The sequence below is a fragment of the Schistocerca piceifrons genome, chromosome 3 (genome assembly GCF_021461385.2).
Source record: "Schistocerca piceifrons isolate TAMUIC-IGC-003096 chromosome 3, iqSchPice1.1, whole genome shotgun sequence".
Taxonomy (NCBI): Eukaryota; Metazoa; Arthropoda; class Insecta; order Orthoptera; family Acrididae; genus Schistocerca; species Schistocerca piceifrons.
The window spans coordinates 939,438,470-939,460,089 of record NC_060140.1 but is presented as its reverse complement, the minus strand read 5'-3'; the positions used below and the strand labels follow the sequence as shown (position 1 = coordinate 939,460,089).

Genomic DNA, 21,620 nt, shown 5'->3' with positions numbered 1-21,620 from the left:
CGCCGACCACTGGCGACAACATCGATGTACTGTGGAGACCTCACGCCCCACGTGTTGAGCAATTCGGCGGTACGTCCACCCGGCCTCCCGCATGCCCACTATACGCCCTCGCTCAAAGTCCGTCAACTGCACATACGGTTCACGTCCACGCTGTCGCGGCATGCTACCAGTGTTAAAGACTGCGATGGAGCTCCGTATGCCACGGCAAACTGGCTGACACTGACGGCGGCGGTGCACAAATGCTGCGCAGCTAGCGCCATTCGACGGCCAACACCGCGGTTCCTGGTGTGTCCGCTGTGCCGTGCGTGTGATCATTGCTTGTACAGCCCTCTCGCAGTGTCCGGAGCAAGTATGGTGGGTCTGACACACCGGTGTCAATGTGTTCTTTTTTCCATTTCCAGGAGTGTAGAAATTAATAGTAGCCAGAGGAATCATGCTGTTGTTGTTGTTGTTGTGGTCTTCAGTCCTGAGACTGGTTTGATGCAGCTCTCCACGATACTCTATCCTGTGCAAGCTTCTTCATCTCCCAGTACCTACTGCAACCTACATCCTTCTGAATCTGCTTGGTGTATTCATCTCTTGGTCTCCCTCTACGATTTTTACCCTCCACGCGCCGGCGGTTCTAGGCGCTCAGTCCCGAACCGCGCGACTGCTACGGTCGCAGGTTCGAATCCTGCCTCGTGCATGGATGTTTGTGATGTCCTTAGGTTAGTTAGGTTTAAGTAGTTCTAAGTTCTAGGGGACTGATGACCACAGATGTTAAGTCCCATAGTGCTCAGAGCCATTTGAACCATTTTTTTTACCCTCCACGTTGCAGAGGAATCATGCTACCTTAAAAAGAAACAAGTACGTTACCATTATTTGCACAACGATTGTGATGGTGTAATCAGATTTTCAATATCTTTGTTAGTTTAAAGTTTAGTATCTGACTGTAAATTACACAAGTAACGCCCAGAAACGAATTTCCAAAATCTAAACGGTTCATCCGATTTTGTCGATCGACGTGTCTTTAGAAAGCTAAATTGGTATGAATTACAGGCATGTAACTTGAATAGTACATTAATATAGTTATTTTAGGTCAAAGTGGCAGATTGGTATTGATTGTGTCAGGCCATAAGTACTTCACAGTTACAGGAAAGAAACGGTAGCGGCATGTTTATAAATATACTTATTCGTCTATGTCCTTGTTTATATCCGATATATACTATTCATGAACAAAAGTGGTTAAATATTTCCTGTGTTTTAGAAAGCTCAGAGACATTAGGCTACTGGTCTACTTTTGTTTCTACTCCTCTGATATGTGTTTATTTGATTTGTTTATGTATTTAATAATGTGTGTTAGAACGTTTTTATGGTGCAGCTGTGGGAATATTTATTTAAGTTCAACTTATTTAAATGTAAATACAGTATTTCGTATGTATTTCAATATGTTTGTGGGTGTGCGGGAGCGCTCTAGCCAATCACAGCGCTTGTTAATGGGGAGTATGGCAGAGGACTCGGGAGGTGCTGGACGGAGAGTGCTGGATGGGAAACAGCGACGGGGAGTCGCGGGAAACACTTGGATAGTGGAGGGGTTTGCGCGTGGTCACGGGTGATAGAAATATTTCGTGGTTCCGACTTGTGCAAATGTGAGATTTCCGTGGCTTCTGCGGTGAAGACGTAATATGCATTTAGAAGTGAATATCTCACGAGCTTTGTTGTTGTTCACATCTAATTACGTGAAGTAGGAATCTATTGGTTCCCTATTTTTTTTTATTTAATTGCTGGACCATCGACTCCAATAAGTGTTTCACAGTAATAAAGGGCATTCTTAAAGGTATTTCTGCTATCGTACTCATCATTTGAAGTCATTAAAATAGTACCCGCAGATTTTATTTAATTGCAATCTTTCATTTATAAATGTCTATGTTACGTTCAAAATTCCCAATTGCCGAGTGATAGGAACCTTCGACCATTCGATTCATGTGTATATTGATGTTGTATATTGTAGACTCAGCAGTATTTGGCTTGTAATGCGGCAACTACGTGTCCCAGCCTCTAGACAACGAATCCAGCAAAAACTTTTAATATTTCAAAGTCTGTGGGTATGTAGTTTAGGGCAATCACCATACATTTATTTATTTGAAAGTCAGCGCACGTGTGTAGACACCTAATGCCACGTACCTCCACAAACCTACCAACAAACTATCGGATCCCTGTACACAGAGTCAGTGATGTATTTCGTTCCAAAGATGGACAAGCAAGCTATTCAACAGGTGGTCATAATGTTCTGACTCATTACCGTATACTGGTCGACATCTCTAGGATCATACATTGTTGGAGTTATTGCAGTAAACTATAACGTAGCACGCCCGGCTAGCCGTGCGGTCTAACGGACCGCTTCCCGAGCGGGAAGCCGTGCTGGTCCCCGGCACGAATCCGCCCGGCGGATTAGTGTCGAGGTCCAGTGTGCCGGCCAGCCTGTGGATGGTTTTTATAGCGGTTTTCCACCTGCCTCGGTGAATGTGGGCTGGATCCCCTTATTCCGCCCCAGTTACACTATGTCTGCGATTGCTGCGCAGACACTGTCTCCACGTACGCGTACACCATAATTACTCTACCACGCAAACATTTGGGGTTACATTCATCTGGTATGAGAAGTTCCCGTGGGAGCGGGGTCCATTGGGGGCCGAACTGCACAATAACCCTGGGTTCGGTGTGGGGCGACGGTGAGGTGGGTGGACTGCTGTGGCCTGTTAGGAGGTTGTGAACCACTGAAGGCTACTGTGGGGCGAAGCCTCTCCATCGTTTCTAGGTATCCAGTTCAATACACAAACCATAACGTGATGCGCAACTTATCTCTTGTAGCAAATCAGATTGGAGTTGGTTGGGCATCTCTGTGAGACTTTGACGCTTGCTGAATGAACTTCGAACTCAACGCACTGCTCCTTGTTGGATCTTCTCTGTTTTTTCTGTCGCTCTTACCTAACGAGATTAGCAGAACTCACATATCAGTCGAATGAGGGTATCGTGCACTGCCTTCTTCGTGAGCGGATTAGGCTACACTTCCAGGGGATTCTTGCAATGAATTTCTCTAGCATCTGCATTACTTACAACAGATCATGCTATCGTTTTACTTTCAATTGCTTCGTACACGTGCTCTCAGATATCAAATCCACGTGAATGCTTGCAGTAATTGTACGATAGTCGTGCAAATATAAGGTAACGGGTTTTTCCGGCCGTTTATGCACAAGTTCTCACTGTATTTTATGGTATAGGGCAACCGCCAATCCATGCACCATACGTCGATACTCTGCAGGTGCTTCTGCCTTGTTGCTACATTTTTCTTATGTCGCGGCTTACCTCCATACAGACCCAAAATATGGCTCTGAGCACTATGGAACTTAACTTCTGAGGTCATCAGTCCCCTAGAACTTCGAACTACTTGAACCTAAACAACCTAAGGACACCACACACATCCATGCCTGAGGCAGGATTCGAACCTGCGACCGTAGCGGTTTCAGACTGTAGCGCCTAGAACCGCTCGGACACTCAGGCCGGCCATACAGAACCACCATCCGCGGAAACTTCCGACGTTAGCTACTAGATGATTCATATATACTGATAAAATGAAAGGTCCTAATGCAGTCCCTTGTGGTACACCCGTAATTACTTTTAACGTCTAAAGCTTTTTCTCTGCTGTGAATAACATGCTGTGTTAACAGAATGAGATTTTCACTCTGCAGCGGAGTGTGCGCTGATATGAAACTTCCTGGCAGATTAAAACTGTGTGCCGGACCGAGACTCGAATTCGGGAACTTTGCCTTTCGCGGCCAAGTGCTCTACCAACTGAGCGACCCAAGCACGACTCACGCCGCGTCCTCACAGCTTTATTTCTGCCAGTACTTCGCCTCCTACCTTCCAATCTTTACAGAAGCTCTCCTGCGAGCCTTGGAGAACTAGCACTCCTGAAAGAAAGGATATTGCGGGGACATGGCTTAGCCACAGCCTGGGGGATGTTTCCAGAGCACTTGCCCGCGAAAGACAAAGGTCCCGAGTTCGAGTCTCGGTCCAGCACACACTTTTAATCGACCAGGAAGTTTCATATCAGCGCACACTCCGCTGCAGAGTGAAAAGCTCATTCTCGAAACATCCCCCAGGCTTTGGCTAAGACATGTCTCCGAAATATCCTTTCTTTCAGGAGTGCTAGTTCTGCAAGGTTCGCAGAAGAGCTTCTGTTAAGTTTGGAAGGTAGGAGACGAGGTACTGCCAGAAGTAAAGCTCTGAGGACGGGGCGTGAGTCGTGCTTGGGTAGCTCAGTTTGTAGACCACTTGGCCACGAAAGGGAAAGGTCCCGAGTTCGAGTCTCGGTCCGGCACACAGTTTTAACCGGCCAGGAAGTTTCATGCTGTGGTAAATTTGCAAGGGAAGTCTTCCATCCAGTCAGAAACCAGGTCTGATAATCCGTACGCTCGTATTTTGTACATAAGGCGATCGTGTGGGACAGCCTCTAACGCTTTCCGGAATTCAAAGAACTGTCTGCGTCAATCTGAGCATCGGCATCTAGCGCCTTGTGGGTCTCGTAGACGAACAGGGCGAGTTGGGTTTCATACGATGGTTGTTTACACCAGTGTTCTTCCTTTCACTCACACTCTTTAGCTGGTCCGGCGATGGAAATTTGGAATTGCCTGCCGCTCGGCTCGCAGCTGGGAACAGCGGGAATCTGCGAACAGGTTTGTGATGGCTGAGCGGTGGCGCTGATGTGGTGTGCTTTGCTGTGTGTTGCAGGGCTTTTACCTGTACCTGTACTTCGGCAGCATGGTCTTCCTCATCTACATGTACGCGATGCTGCTGCGAGAGAGGGCGTCCCAGTCCGTGGCCAGCTCCTTCAGTAAGTCGCTCGCTGCTCATTCTGCTTACAAGTGTGTCACTTCTTCGAGGAACAAAGGAGGAGTTGACCGGTACTGCGTTGATATTTCGAGTGGAATTCCTGCAAATTTTCACCAATTATTTTCGCAAGATATGCGTTTCAGAAAGAGAGCAATTTGTTAACATCAAATACGAAATTAAGTAGTAGGAAGTCTGTGAAATGAAATGTCGTGTGGCTAGGGCGTCCCTTCGGGTATACTCGTCGCCTGGTGCAAGTCTTTTGATCTGACGCCACTTCGGCGACTTACCCGTCGATGAATATCAGATGATGATGATGATGATGATGATGATGATGATGATGATGATGATGATGGCACACCATCCAGTCCCTGATCGGAGAAAATCTCCGACCCACCCGTAAGGTGGTTTCTAGACGCCAAACTGGCACGTGATAGCTTCCCAGAAGTGTTACATCGCGTTGAGATCAGGCAAATGTGATTGTTAAGACATCAACGTGATCTCACTGAATCTGTAACACCCCTCCCGTCAGTTAGCTGGTTTTGGCGTGTGTTCATCCCAACTAATTGACTAACAGATCAACAGGGAGTGCAAAACTGCCGCAATATCGGATAACGCAAAAAAGTAATATGGCCCTGTGACTCCTGATTGAACTGCGGTAGCAGTGTTGGCATTAATTTATTCAGAATTGATCACTTTTAATTAAAAAGGGGTGCACATTGATGTTATATTCAGTTATTGAACACCAGATGCAAATGTTGAACATAAAATTAATTAAGAAAGTGACTTGGTATTTCAACTACTTGATTGAAAACAGAAGCAGTCGATTAGCACAAATTTATTTTAACTCAAGACCTTCAATCATGACATTACAAGACTCTCCTATCAGGCAGTGGTAATAAATTGCGTTTGCGTGGAGTAAAGTGCGATACTCAGAAGTAATTCCTATCGACTGACCCAGGCATAATGCGAAGTGCGAGAAGAATTCTACAATACACGGCCCATGAAACCCTCTTGGAAACTTTGCCAATGTGATCCAACAAATTAATCAGTGGCCGGAGCAGGCGCAATATCACCGAATACAGCATGGCGGAGCGGCGGCGTCGTTGTGCAGACGTCGGCCGACCTCGTGGTGCTGCAAGGCTGCGCTCATCTATTCACTCCTAGCTATCTTGCTCAGTACATAGCTGAACCAGAACTTTCTATCTCCAAGCTCAATCATTCCATTTGCTAAGTCCTAAACTGCAGAGATGCTCACTCTTTCTCAGGCAAGCTGAGTAAAGAACGCCACATCCACACTCTAGGCAAGCTGGGAATGGAGGACCTCTATGGAGATCTCTCACAGTCCGCTCTTCGCCTTGGTCCTCACCCCCCCCCCCCAGCCCCCAGCAAAATAACTTACGAAAATTGCAGCGCAAGTCGCGTTAATTATACGTCGCTTCCCAGCGCCGACCAATGCCTGCTCTGGGAAGTGAACAAATTCCCACAAAATTTCCCTTCCTCTCAACTTCTGCTATTTCGCTCCTCCCAGGCCACCCATCAAGGTTAGCATCTGCACAAACACCAATTTTTCCGGAATTCTGACTCCCAGGAGAGTACTTCAAGTTCCTTGGTTCTACGTTCCCATTGGAGGCCGGTGTATTTCATACTGTCGCTCTTCACCTGATTTGCTTTAGGCTCTGTGGACCGTAAATTCACCGTGAAGTTGCTATAGTCATGAACACGCATATTTTGACCTCTGTTGACCGCTCCACCGTAGCTTTGCGCGGCTTTCTCACATGTTTCACAGAAAACGGGACGACGGACATTTATCAACAGGCGTAAAGTTCTCCGTCTCTTTCCCAGTACACCAGCATGGAGTCGGGGTCAACCACCCACTCACTGTCACTCATCTTAAAGCAGCTGGAGGCCGCGCTGCGTTACTGCTTTCTCAAAGCTTGAGCCGCCCTAAGCTGCCTATTGTCGCTTCCCTCTGCCGTTCCCCAGCCGGCCATGGTCGACTCGTTTCCACAAAGTTTTCATGTCGTGTGAATTACTTTAAAACCATCGCCCGACATTCATTATTCCAATACGTGCATACTATACCCTCTACAAGATGCATTGTGCCTTGTGCAGTCATTTTTTGTTCAGCCCTACTGTTCGCTCAACGTGGGTTAGGTGATCTTTAATGACTTCATGTAAGGGGCATAGTTCTTGCCATTTTACAAAACCACTGAAAAATGATTCTGGCTTTGTAACAGCGACAATTATCCTATCGGAAGAAGCCATTGTCGTCAGGGAAAGACATAAATCATGAAGGATGTTGCAGTGGTTCCTTCGATTACTACCAAAGATCACTTGGAAGCCCAGGTGAATGTGCTACATTGCACAATACTGCCCAAACCGGCCTCCGACCGTCGTGCGCTGCATATTTTGGTCGAGTAGCCGTTCGTCTGGATTTTGGCGCGTCCGGTCACGAACTCCGACCTGGTACAACAATAAGCGTGATTCATACGACCAGGCCATACGTTTCCATTCATCCATGGTCCATTGTCGATGGTCCCCTACCCATTTCAATCGCAACTGCGTCAGTTGTTGTTGTCAGTTGTCGTTGGGTCGACGCGGGAACATGTAAGGGTTGTTTGCTGCAGAGACCCATGTTCAAACAATATGCTGTGAACGGTGTGCTCCGAAACACTTGTCCCCGGTCCAACACCGTACTCTGTCGGCAGATTACCCAAACATCGCCGCCCATCCTACTTTACAGAGTGAGCAAGCCTTTGAGCCCCACGTTCTGCGATGAAGTGTGGACGTGTGGTCGGCATTCAGTCTGGTGATGGACAGTGGCCATATTGTTTTGGCGCATCAGTGTATATTCATCTTCAAGTCTTAGTAAATGTTTGCATCGTGGATACACGACGATTGCATTGACGAAATTATCTTGTTGTAAATGGGGCGCTTGTCTTTCACACATTCCCTTTTGGTCTTTTCCGTCTAAAAACGTGTGTTCTTTGCGGTTGGGAAACTGGGCTTACGCTAGCTTTACGATGCATATCTTAAACCAGTATCTTTTTTAATGGTGTAAGGTTTGACGTCGGAGTCTGTCAAATCTGTTCAGCAAAAGACAGGTTATACTGTGCCAATGTATGAATGTTGACCACTTGGCGTGCAGCCGAAATATTATCAGCTATATAAATGGATCCTCAAACTAATTTCGAAAAATTTAAACCAAAATACACTCCTGGAAATTGAAATAAGAACACCGTGAATTCATTGTCCCAGGAAGGGGAAACTTTATTGACACATTCCTGGGGTCAGATACATCACATGATCATACTGACAGAACCACAGGCACATAGACACAGGCAACAGAGCATGCACAATGCCGGCACTAGTACAGTGTATATCCACCTTTCGCAGCAATGCAGGCTGCTATTCTCCCATGGAGACGATCGTAGAGATGCTGGATGTAGTCCTGTGGAACGGCTTGCCATGCCATTTCCACCTGGCGCCTCAGTTGGACCAGCGTTCGTGCTGGACGTGCAGACCGCGTGAGACGACGCTTCATCCAGTCCCAAACACGCTCAATGGGGGACAGATCCGGAGATCTTGCTGGCCAGGGTAGTTGACTTACACCTTCTAGAGCACGTTGGGTGGCACGGGATACATGCGGACGTGCATTGTCCTGTTGGAACAGCAAGTTCCCTTGCCGGTCTAGGAATGGTAGAACGATGGGTTCGATGACGGTTTGGATGTACCGTGCACTATTCAGTGTCCCCTCGACGATCACCAGTGGTGTACGGCCAGTGTAGGAGATCGCTCCCCACACCATGATGCCGGGTGTTGGCCCTGTGTGCCTCGGTCGTATGCAGTCCTGATTGTGGCGCTCACCTGCCCGCCGCCAAACACGCATACGACCATCATTGGCACCAAGGCAGAAGCGACTCTCATCGCTGAAGACGACACGTCTCCATTCGTCCCTCCATTCACGCCTGTCGCGACACCACTGGAGGCGGGCTGCACGATGTTGGGGCGTGAGCGGAATACGGCCTAACGGTGTGCGGGACCGTAGCCCAGCTTCATGGAGACGGTTGCGAATGGTCCTCGCCGATACCCCAGGAGCAACAGTGTCCCTAATTTGCAGGGAAGTGGCGGTGCGGTCCCCTACGGCACTGAGTAGGATCCTACGGTCTTGGCGTGCATCCGTGCGTCGCTGCGGTCCGGTCCCAGGTCGACGGGCACGTGCACCTTCCGCCGACCACTGGCGACAACATCGATGTACTGTGGAGACCTCACGCCTCACGTGTTGAGCAATTCGGCGGTACGTCCACCCGGCCCCCCGCATGCCCACTATACGCCCTCGCTCAAAGTCCGTCAACTGCACATACGGTTGACGTCCACGCTGTCGCGGCATGCTACCAGTGTTAAAGACTGCGATGGAGCTCCGTATGCCACGGCAAACTGGCTGACACTGACGGCGGCGGTGCACAAATGCTGGGCAGCTAGCGCCATTCGACGGCCAACACCGCGGTTCCTGGTGTGTCCGCTGTGCCGTGCGTGTGATCATTACTTGTACAGCCCTCTCGCAGTGTCCGGAGCAAGTATGGTGGGTCTGACACACCGGTGTCAATGTGTTCTTTTTTCCATTTCCAGGAGTGTATATGTTGGGTGAAAACAAGTGAGTGAGTGCAGTGGACAAATACACCACGTGCTTCGCTAAACGCAGAGTTCTCACAAAACTATGATGCAGCACAAAAAATGTCTTTCCCACAGCTTGGATGAGAGGGTACTATATTCTCATGTTACTAACAAGGTCGTATACTCCTAGCTCACTCATTTGTTACATAGTTTAATTCTTAATTTCTTTGCGTGTTTTTGGTACTTGCATTGTTTAATTCATAAATTTCGGGCGTATTATAGTATTTGAGAGTGTAGCATCGTGTTTTAGTACCTGAATAGTGTAATTTCGCTTAGTCTCCTTCCGCCGCCGAGCAGTGTCAGCAGTGCGCAAGTAGCAGCATTACTGCATTTACTAGGCAATCTTGTATTTTAATAACCGTTTAAATTTTGTCGATTTGTTTGCGCTCTCTGTAGATTAGTTCAGACGTTCTTAGCAAAACAGTTTTTAGCATGGATAGGGACTGCAACTGCTGTGTTCGGATGCAGGCTGAGTTGGCATCCCTTCGCTCCCAGCTTCAGGCAGTGTTGGCTTCGGTCACACAGCTTGAGGCTGTTGCCAATGGGCATCACTGTGGGGGTCGGGATGGGGGTTTGTCGGGGACGGCCAGCTCGTCCCACGCATCCCCTGATCGGACTACGACTGTGGTTGCCCGGAATGCTGCCCGCATTGAGGCTGATCCCTCACCTGTGGTAGAGTGGGAGGTCGTTTCAAGGTGTGGCAGGGGGCGAAAGACATTCCGGAGGGCTGAACGGAAAGCCTCTCCAGTTTGTCTGACGAACCGGTTTCAGGCTCTGTCTCAGGCTGATACTGATCTTCGGCCTGACATGGCTGCTTGTCCTGTTCCAGAGGTTGCCCCTCAGTCTGCAAGATCCGGGCAGTCGCAGAGGGTGGGCTTACTGGTAGTTGGGAGCTCCAACGTCAGGCGCGTAATGGGGCCCCTTAGGGAAATGGCAGCAAGAGAGGGGAAGAAAACCAATGTGCACTCCGTGTGCATACCGGGGGGAGTCATTCCAGATGTGGAAAGGGTCCTTCCGGATGCCATGAAGGGTACAGGGTGCACCCATCTGCAGGTGGTCGCTCATGTCGGCACCAATGATGTGTGTCGCTATGGATCGGAGGAAATCCTCTCTGGCTTCCGGCGGCTATCTGATTTGGTGAAGACTGCCAGTCTCGCTAGCGGGATGAAAGCAGAGCTCACCATCTGCAGCATCGTCGACAGGACTGACTGCGGACCTTTGGTACAGAGCCGAGTGGAGGGTCTGAATCAGAGGCTGAGACGGTTCTGCGACCGTGTGGGCTGCAGATTCCTCGACTTGCGCCATAGGGTGGTGGGGTTTCGGGTTCCGCTGGATAGGTCAGGAGTCCACTACACGCAACAAGCGGCTACACGGGTAGCAGGGGTTGTGTGGCGTGGGCTGGGCGGTTTTTTAGGTTAGATGGCCTTGGGCAAGTACAGAAAGGGCAACAGCCTCAACGGGTGCGGGGCAAAGTCAGGACATGCGGGGACCAAGCAGCAATCGGTATCGTAATTGTCAACTGTCGAAGCTGCGTTGGTAAAGTACCGGAACTTCAAGCGCTGATAGAAAGCACCGAAGCTGAAATCGTTACAGGTACAGAAAGCTGGCTTAAGCCAGAGATAGATTCTGCCGAAATTTTTACAAAGGTACAGACGGTGTTTAGAAAGGATAGATTGCATGCAACCGGTGGTGGAGTGTTCATCGCTGTTAGTAGTAGTTTATCCTGTAGTGAAGTAGAAGTGGATAGTTCCTGTGAATTATTATGGGTGGAGGTTACACTAAACAACCGAACTAGGTTAATAATTGGCTCCTTTTACCGACCTCCCGACTCAGCAGCATTAGTGGCAGAACAACTGAGAGAAAATTTGGAATACATTTCACATAAATTTTCTCAGCATGTTATAGTCTTAGGTGGAGATTTCAATTTACCAGATATAGACTGGGACACTCAGATGTTTAGGACGGGTGGTAGGGACAGAGCATCGAGTGACATTATACTGAGTGCACTATCCGAAAATTACCTCGAGCAATTAAACAGAGAACCGACTCGTGGAGATAACATCTTGGACCTACTGATAACAAACAGACCCGAACTTTTCGAATCTGTATGTACAGAACAGGGAATCAGTGATCATAAGGCCGTTGCAGCATCCCTGAATATGGAAGTTAATAGGAATATAAAAAAAGGGAGGAAGGTTTCTCTGTTTAGCAAGAGTAATAGAAGGCAGATTTCAGACTACCTAATAGATCAAAACGAAAATTTCTGTTCCGACACTGACAATGTTGAGTGTTTATGGAAAAAGTTCAAGGCAATCGTAAAACGCGTTTTAGACAGGTACGTGCCGAGTAAAACTGTGAGGGACGGGAAAAACCCACCGTGGTACAACAACAAAGTTAGGAAACTACTGCGAAAGCAAAGAGAGCTCCACTCCAAGTTTAAACGCAGCCAAAACCTCTCAGACAAACAGAAGTTACGCGATGTCAAAGTTAGCGTAAGGAGGGCTATGCGTGAAGCGTTCATTGAATTCGAAAGTAAAATTCTATGTACCGACTTGACAGAAAATCCTAGGAAGTTCTGGTCTTACGTTAAATCAGTAAGTGGCTCGAAACAGCATATCCAGACACTACGGGATGATGATGGCATTGAAACAGAGGATGACACGCGTAAAGCTGAAATACTAAACACCTTTTTCCAAAGCTGTTTCACAGAGGAAGACCGCACTGCAGTTCCTTCTCTAAATCCTCGCACAAACGAAAAAATGGCTGACATCGAAATAAGTGTCCAAGGAATAGAAAAGCAACTGGAATCACTCAATAGAGGAAAGTCCACTGGACCTGACGGGATACCAATTCGATTCTACACAGAGTACGCGAAAGAACTTGCCCCCCTTCTAACAGCCGTGTACCGCAAGTCTCTAGAGGAACGGAGGGTTCCAAATGATTGGAAAAGAGCACAGATAGTCCCAGTGTTCAAGAAGGGTCGTCGAGCAGATGCGCAAAACTATAGACCTATATCTCTTACGTCGATCTCTTGTAGAATTTTAGAACATGTTTTTTGCTCGCGTATCATGTCATTTCTGGAAACCCAGAATCTACTATGTAGGAATCAACATGGATTCCGGAAACAGCGATCGTGTGAGACCCAACTCGCCTTATTTGTTCATGAGACTCAGAAAATATTAGATACAGGCTCCCAGGTAGATGCTATTTTTCTTGACTTCCGGAAGGCGTTCGATACAGTTCCGCACTGTCGCCTGATAAGCAAAGTAAGAGCCTACGGAATATCAGACCAGCTGTGTGGCTGGATTGAGGAGTTTTTGGCAAACAGAACACAGCATGTTGTTATCAATGGAGAGACGTCTACAGACGTTAAAGTAACCTCTGGCGTGCCACAGGGGAGTGTTATGGGACCATTGCTTTTCACAATATATATAAATGACCTAGTAGATAGTGTCGGAAGTTCCATGCGGCTTTTCGCGGATGATGCTGTAGTATACAGAGAAGTTGCTGCATTAGAAAATTGTAGTGAAATACAGGAAGATCTGCAGCGGATAGGCACTTGGTGCAGGGAGTGGCAACTGACCCTTAACATAGACAAATGTAATGTATTGCGAATACATAGAAAGAAGGATCCTTTATTGTATGATTATATGATAGCGGAACAAACACTGGTAGCAGTTACTTCTGTAAAATATCTGGGAGTATGCGTACGGAACGATTTGAAGTGGAATGATCATATAAAACTAATTGTTGGTAAGGCGGGTACCAGGTTGAGATTCATTGGGAGAGTGCTTAGAAAATGTAGTCCATCAACAAAGGAGGTGGCTTACAAAACACTCGTTCGACCTATACTTGAGTATTGCTCATCAGTGTGGGATCCGTACCAGGTCGGGTTAACGGAGGAGATAGAGAAGATCCAAAGAAGAGCGGCGCGTTTCGTCACAGGGTTATTTGGTAACCGTGATAGCGTTACGGAGATGTTTAATAAACTCAAGTGGCAGACTCTGCAAGAGAGGCTCTCTGCATCGCGGTGTAGCTTGCTCGCCAGGTTTCGAGAGGATGCGTTTCTGGATGAGGTATCGAATATATTGCTTCCCCCTACTTATACTTCCCGAGGAGATCACGAATGTAAAATTAGAGAGATTAGAGCGCGCACGGAGGCTTACAGACAGTCGTTCTTCCCGCGAACCATACGCGACTGGAACAGGAAAGGGAGGTAATGACAGTGGCACGTAAGGTGCCCTCCGCCACACACCGTTGGGTGGCTTGCGGAGTATCAATGTAGATGTAGATGTAGATGTAGGTTATGCCGGAAGGAATACTTCTGTGGCTGACTTCCATGCAAGTCACTTTCGTACGATCTTAGATAAGACATGCCAAAATAGGAAATGGTCAGGAGCAGGTCGACGAGACCAGAAAAACCCATAGTGGCTTCCAGAAACGCACTTTCCATACGCTGTTTAGTTTATAATAAAAAAAAAGCTGACTTGCGTGAAGGAGCGTCATATACAGCTGTAATGAAAAGCAAAAGGGATCGCGTTGCTTCATTCCATGATTCTAAAACACAGACACACACACGCACACACAGACTCACGCGCACACGGACGCGCCCGCACACGGACACGCGCGCTCACGGGCACGCGCGCTCACGGGCACGCGCGCTCACGGGCACGCGCGCTCACGGGCACGCGCGCACACGGACACGCGCGCACACGGACACACGCATACACACAGAAAACAGAGCGCGGGTTCACTTCTCGGCCGAGTCAGAGATTTTCTCCGCTCGGGAATTGGGTGTTGTGTTGTCCTCATAATCCTTTCAGCATCATCATCGACATGCAGGTCGCTCACTGTGACGTCAAATCAACAGACTTGCAACTCGGCGGCCGAACTTCCCGAGGAGGGGCTCCCAGCCATCGATGCCATCATATCATTCAGTGTAGTTGCCAACAACGTGAGTAATAAAAATAATTTAAAATATGTTTATGATGTTGTTAAACTGGATTACAAGGAAAACCACGGCTGTTACGGTTACCATTGAAGATGATTTAAACTATCTACTGGTATAGTTACATACACTCCTGGAAATGGAAAAAAGAACACATTGACACCGGTGTGTCAGACCCACCATACTTGCTCCGGACACTGCGAGAGGGCTGTACAAGCAATGATCACACGCACGGCACAGCGGACACACCAGGAACCGCGGTGTTGGCCGTCGAATGGCACTAGCTGCGCAGCATTTGTGCACCGCCGCCGTCAGTGTCAGCCAGTTTGCCGTGGCATACGGAGCTCAATCGCAGTCTTTAACACTGGTAGCATGCCGCGACAGCGTGGACGTGAACCGTATGTGCAGTTGACGGACTTTGAGCGAGGGCGTATAGTGGGCATGCAGGAGGCCGGGTGGACGTACCGCCGAATTGCTCAACACGTGGGGCGTGAGGTCTCCACAATACATCGATGTTGTCGCCAGTGGTCGGTGGAAGGTGCACGTGCCCGTCGACCTGGGACCGGACCGCAGCGACGCACGGATGCACGCCAAGACCGTAGGATCCTACGCAGTGCCGTAGGGGACCGCACCGCCACTTCCCAGCAAATTAGGGACACTGTTGCTCCTGGGGTATCGGCGAGGACCATTCGCAACCGTCTCCATGAAGCTGGGCTACGGTCCCGCACACCGTTAGGCCGTCTTCCGCTCACGCCCCAACATCGTGCAGCCCGCCTCCAGTGGTGTCGCGACAGGCGTGAATGGAGGGACGAATGGAGACGTGTCGTCTTCAGCGATGAGAGTCGCTTCTGCCTTGGTGCCAATGATGGTCGTATGCGTGTTTGGCGCCGTGCAGGTGAGCGCCACAATCAGGACTGCATACGACCGAGGCACACAGGACCAACACCCGGCATCATGGTGTGGGGAGCGATCTCCTACATTGGCCGTACACCACTGGTGATCGTCGAGGGGACACTGAATAGTGCACGGTGCATCCAAACCGTCATCGAACCCATCGTTCTACCATTCCTAGACTGGCAAGGGAACTTGCTGTTCCAACAGGACAATGCACGTCCGCATGTATCCCGTGCCACCCAACGTGCTCTAGAAGGTGTAAGTCAACTACCCTGGCCAGCAAGATCTCCGGATCTGTCCCCCATTGAGCATGTTTGGGACTGGATGAAGCGTCGTCTCACGCGGTCTGCACGTCCAGCACGAACGCTGGTCCAACTTAGGCGCCAGGTGGAAATGGCATGGCAAGCCGTTCCACAGGACTACATCCAGCATCTCTACGATCGTCTCCATGGCAGAATAGCAGCCTGCATTGCTGCGAAAGGTGGATATACACTGTACTAGTGCCGACATTGTGCATGCTCTGTTGCCTGTGTCTATGTGCCTGTGGTTCTGTCAGTGTGATCATGTGATGTATCTGACCCCAGGAATGTGTCAATAAAGTTTCCCCTTCCTGGGACAATGCATTCACGGTGTTCTTATTTCAATTTCCAGGAGTGTAGATGGCATAATATGCATGGTAGATGAACCTAAAAATAAAAGACAGCAGTTACACAAGGACATAAGTACTGTACACAAGAAACATAAAACTGACAACAGAAGAAGAGCAGGTACACCCACTCAGCTTTCTAGACTCAACCGTAAGAAAAGACGTATCTCACATACAGAGAAGACTCTCAACATGTGACACTATCTTAAATGCAACCTCGAAACTTCCGCACAGTCATCAGAAACAGGACTCAGCGAGGTACATGTTAAACAGACTGGACAGGATTCCCCTAATCATTTCTGACTGCCAAAAGGAGCTGGCCACTATAAAACAAATAGCATTAAAAATAGATAAGAAGAAACTCTAGTAGACGAACTAAACTGGAAAATAGAGACATACTAATGGAAAAATCTAACCAAACCTGTCTGGAACAGAGCGACCGCTACGGCCGCAGGTTCGAATCCTGCCTCGGGCATGGATGTGTTTGTTTGTGGTTTTAGGGCGCAAAACTTCTATGGTCATTAGCGAGGCATGGATGTGTATGATGTCCTTAGGTTAGTTAGGTTTAAGAAGTTCCAAGCTCTAGGGGACTGATGACCTCAGAAGTTGAGTCCCATAGTGCTCAGAGCCATTTGAACCATTTTTAACCAAACCACATCCACATATACAACCTGCACAACCACAAGACAAATGCATACAAATGATCTACCATAAAAATTCACACGTAAAATATTCAAAAAAAGGTATAAATATTGCTTAAAAAACGAGCAACTCAGTACAAAAGCGGAGTTAAAAACTGAAATCAAACGAAGAGAGACACCAATATCTGGTATCTATCAGCTCAGTTTAGGGATTGTGAAAAAATACACATTGGGATGACTAACAGGACATTTGATATAAGATATAGAGTACAAAACAGAACATTGAAATCCTGTATAAATCATTCAACATCGGCAGACTATCTAAAACAGGATTGCGACAGACCAAGCACTAACGAAAAGGACTGGAGAAGCAAAGGAATCAATAAAGTCAGACACGCCCTCCCTTTCCAAGACTATTCCATATACACAAAGCGTTAAAAAAGCTGATATGCTCGATGACCAAATAAATACTGGAAACGAAAAACTGTATAAGATAATTGAAAAACTCGCAAGAAAAAGAAAAGGGCCTTTTCCATCCTTCATCCTCTCCAACTCAGCTTCCCCCCCCCCCTCCCCTTAACACCTCACCCCAATTTCATTTCACTTCGTGCCCCCTTCATCTGTTCCTCCAACTCCCTCTCCCTTACACTACTATGCACTTATGTTCACTCATCTTTGCTTCTCGTTCCCCCAACAACTCACAACAACAAAAAAAGAACAACTCCATCACTATTCCTTGGTTACTCCTACACAGTGTATAAATACATAGCAACATAATTAAACAGAATCACACACACATAACTAACTATAGAGGAAGAAAAAGCAAAAAGTACAGATCAAAGACAAATTAGTGGCAATGTTGGCGACAGTAAAAAACACAATACACACTTAGAGGTATAGAAATAAATAGTGAATAGTAGTGTACGAAAAAGAGTGCTATGTAAAACATAAAAAATGCTTAGTTCTGCAAAGCAGAGAAAAAAATTAGACCACGTGTGTCAGGGTCTGATGAGAAAAGAAACCAAAGACGTACTAACAGATGGCATTTCCAGATATGGACGAAAAACCAATCAAATTACCGTAACAAAAAGCCAACATTTTGCTAACGAATTTTTTTTATCTAACAAACACATCAAATTTAAATTTATTCAATTACAGACCAACGATGATGCTTTAATTCAATAAAGCGAAACGTGTCTGACGAGAAAAACACCCATTTTCTTGTAGTTGCAACGACGAAACAAAGTTACCCTCTGGAAATGTATTATTCTCATCGTCGGGGTTAAGTCATGTCGAATTTTTTGAGCGTCATCGTATACGCCGTTGAGTGTAGATGTTAATTATTGCCGGCCGGGGTGGCCGAGCGGTTCTAGGCGCTGCAGTCTCGAACCGCGCGACCGCTACGGTCGCTGGTTCGAATCCTGCCTCGGGCATGGATGTGTATGATGTCCTTAGGTTTAAGTAGTTCTAAGTCTAGGGGACTGATGACCTCAGATGTTAAGTCCCATAGTGCTCAGAGCCATTTGAACCATTTTTGTTTGTTTGTTAATTATTTCACAACTGCAAGTTCGGGTCTTGGCCCTATCAAATGATACTGCGAAAGGTCAACGAATACAAGAAATGAACCGAAGTGTGTATGTACAGAACTGCACAAACATGCCATGTAGACAGTAGTGAGTTACAAAAATAGTGAAAATAACACGTCACTTACATTTTGCTGTAGCACATGTCAGACTTTAAAATCCTCCGACACATACACGTCCTCTTCAGAACGAAGCATTTTCAGTGTAGAAATACAGTTACATAAAACGAGCACGAAGCTCTGTGTATCATGATGTAAATTAGGTGTACTGTTACCAATGTTAACAGCCTGCATGGAAATCACTATAAATCAGTGTTCTAACACACTGTTTACCTGTGAATTGAGCCCACTGGAGCGAAAAGACATTCACAGATCATACTGTCTCTGTACTTAGCAGAGATAGTACATTCCAGCGATTACAATAAGTGTAGGCTTCATATCATAACATCATTTTGCGTCTGTTGACGGTATTTTACATCTGTTACAGCTTTCGATGTGACGATATAGTCGTAAGGTATCAGTGGACAAATGAAAAAAATTTATTTATTACAGAATGATGTAAAAATACATGCGTTATATGGTGTAAAAGTCTCACGCTGGCTTGGGTACTCATATAGAACATGGCAACAGTAATCTTACATATTGGGTTATATTAGTATACATTGCAACTGGTGCGAAAATGCAGAAGATTGAAAATGCTCGCTCCTGAAACAGCCAATAGTGCAGCACAACAAACGGAGGAAATACACGACAGACCGCTACCTCGTAAATAGAAGATACGTCTTTTTACCAAGCTCTAATAGTATATAGCAAATGTAATTATGAAAAAATGTATACACATGTAATAATACAGTTCCAAAGTGCTTAAAATGCTAGCGAGAAAAATAATTTTATGTTATTATCATGAACTGGTAAAATATATTAGATAAGATTAAATAAACTTTAAAGATAAAATGAAATATACACGATGAAATGAATTTACAGATATTAAAAGTTCAGGAGTGCACTTGATTCTCCCTGGTTCTCATGCATGAAAACTGCAATACAGCAGAAAACATCGAGAACACGAAACTTGTTATACCGCATTTACACAGAAGAGGAACAGAACCTGGTAAACGTGCCTAATATCGTGTAGGGCCCCCGCGAGCCCGCAGAAGTGCCGCAACATGACGTGGTATCGACTCGACTAATGTCTGAAGTAGTGCTGGAGAGAAATGATACCTTGAATCCTCCAGGGCTGTCCATAAATCCGTAAAAGCACGAGGGGGTGGAGATCTCTTCTAACAAGGGAACCTCCCCATCGCACCCCCCTCAGATTTAGTTATAAGTTGGCACAGTGGATAGACCTTGAAAAACTGAACATAGATCAATCGAGAAAACAGGAAGAGGTTGTGTGGAACTATGAAAAAATAAGCAAAATATACAAAGTGAGTAGTCCATGCGCAAGATAGGCAACATCAAGGACAATGTGAGCACAGGAGCGCCGTGGTTAGAAAATTTAGAAAGGGAAATGGATAGGTTAAAGTTAGATATAGTGGGAATTAGTGAAGTTCGGTGGCAGGAGGAACACGACTTCTGGTCAGGTGAATACAGGGTTATAAATACAAAATCAAATAGGGCTAAATCAGGAGTAGGTTTAATAATGAATCAAAAAATAGGAGTGCGGGTAAGCTACTAGCTGTTCGTAAACAGCATAGTGAACGCATTATTGTAGCCAAGATAGACACCGAGGGAGGTGGCGCAGTGGTTAGACACTGGACTCGCATTCGGGAGACGACGGTTCAATCCCGCGTCCGGCCATGCTGATTTAGGTTTTCCGTGATTTCCCTAAATCGCTCCAGGCAAATGGCGGGATGGTTCCTTTCAAAGGGCACGGCCGACTTCCTTCCCCGTCCTTCCCTCATCCGATGAGACCGATGACCTCGCTGTCTGGTCTCCTTCCCCAAACCAACCAACCATCCAACCAAGATTGACACGAAGCCCACACCTACTACAGTAGTACAAGTTTATATGCCAACTAGCTCCGCAGATGACGAAGAGACTGAAGAAATGTATGATGACATAAAAGAAATTATTGAGATAGTGAAGGGAGACGAAAATTTAATAGTCATGGGTGACTGGAATTTGGTAGTAGGAAAAGGGAAAGAACGAAACGTGGTAGGTGAATATGGATTGGGGCTAAGAAATGAAAGAGGAAGCAGCCTGGCAGAATTTTGCACAGAGCACAACTTAATCATAGCTAACACTTGGTTCAAGAATCATATAAGAAGGCTGTATACATGAAAGAACCCTGGAGATACTAGAAGGTATCAGATAGATTATATAATGGTAAGACAGAGATTTAAGAAGCAGGTTTTAAATTGAACGACATTTCCAGGGTCAGATGTCGACTGTGACCACAATTTATTTGTTATGAAGTGTAGAGTAAAACTGAAGAAACTACAAAAAGGTGGCAATTTGAGGAGATGGGACCTGGATAAACTGATAGAACCAGAGGTTGTAGAGTATTTCAGAGAGAGAGATAGGGTACGATTGACAAATACAGGGGAAAGAAATACAGTAGAAGAACAGTCGGCAGCTTTGAGAGATAAAATAGTGCAGGCAGCAGAGGCTCAAGTAGGTAAAAAGATGAGGGCTAGTAGAAATGCTTGGGCAACAGAAGAGGTATTGAATTTAATTGATGAAATCAGAAAATATAAAAGTGCAGTAAATGAAGGAGGCGAAAAGGAATACAAACGTCACAAAAATGAGGTCGACAGGAAGTGCAAAATGGCTAAGCAGGGATGGCTAGAGGACAAAGTAAGGATGTTGAGGAACGTATCACTAGGGGTAAGATAGATACCGCCTACAGGAAAATTAAAGAGACCTTTGGAGAAATGAGAACCACTTGTATGAATATCAAGAGTTCAGATGGAAACCCAGTTCTAAGCACAGAAGGGAAAGCAGAAAGGTGGAAGTAGGATATAGCGGGTCTATACAAGGGCGATGCACTTGAGGACAATATTATGGAAATGGAAGAAATGTAGATGAAGATGAAATGGGAGATATGATACTTCGTGAAGAGTTTGACAGAGCACTGAAAGACCTCAGTCGAAACAAGGCCCCGGCAGTAGATAACATTCCATTAGAACCACTGACAGCCTTGGGAGAGCCAGTCCTGACAAAACTCTACCATCTGGTGAGCAAGATGTATGAGACATGTGATATACTCTCAGATTTCAAGAAGAATACAACAATTCCAATCCCAAAGAAAGCAGGTGTTGACAGGTGTGAAAATTACCGAACTATCAGTTTAATAAGTCACGACTTAAAAATACTAACACGAATTCTTTAGAGACGAATGGAAAAACTGGTAGAAGCCAACCT

At 46.5% G+C, this 21,620-nt stretch overlaps 1 protein-coding gene across 1 annotated transcript in view; it reads left to right on the top strand.

Annotated features, from left to right (window-relative positions):
* The window catches only part of LOC124789239 (proton channel OtopLc-like), a 259,793-nt gene that overhangs the window by 77,518 nt on the left and 160,655 nt on the right, over positions 1–21,620 (top strand). The window contains exon 5 of the mRNA XM_047256534.1: positions 4,768–4,870. Within this exon, the coding sequence (XP_047112490.1) occupies positions 4,768–4,870 (103 nt within the window). The remainder of the gene's footprint in view (positions 1–4,767; positions 4,871–21,620) is intronic.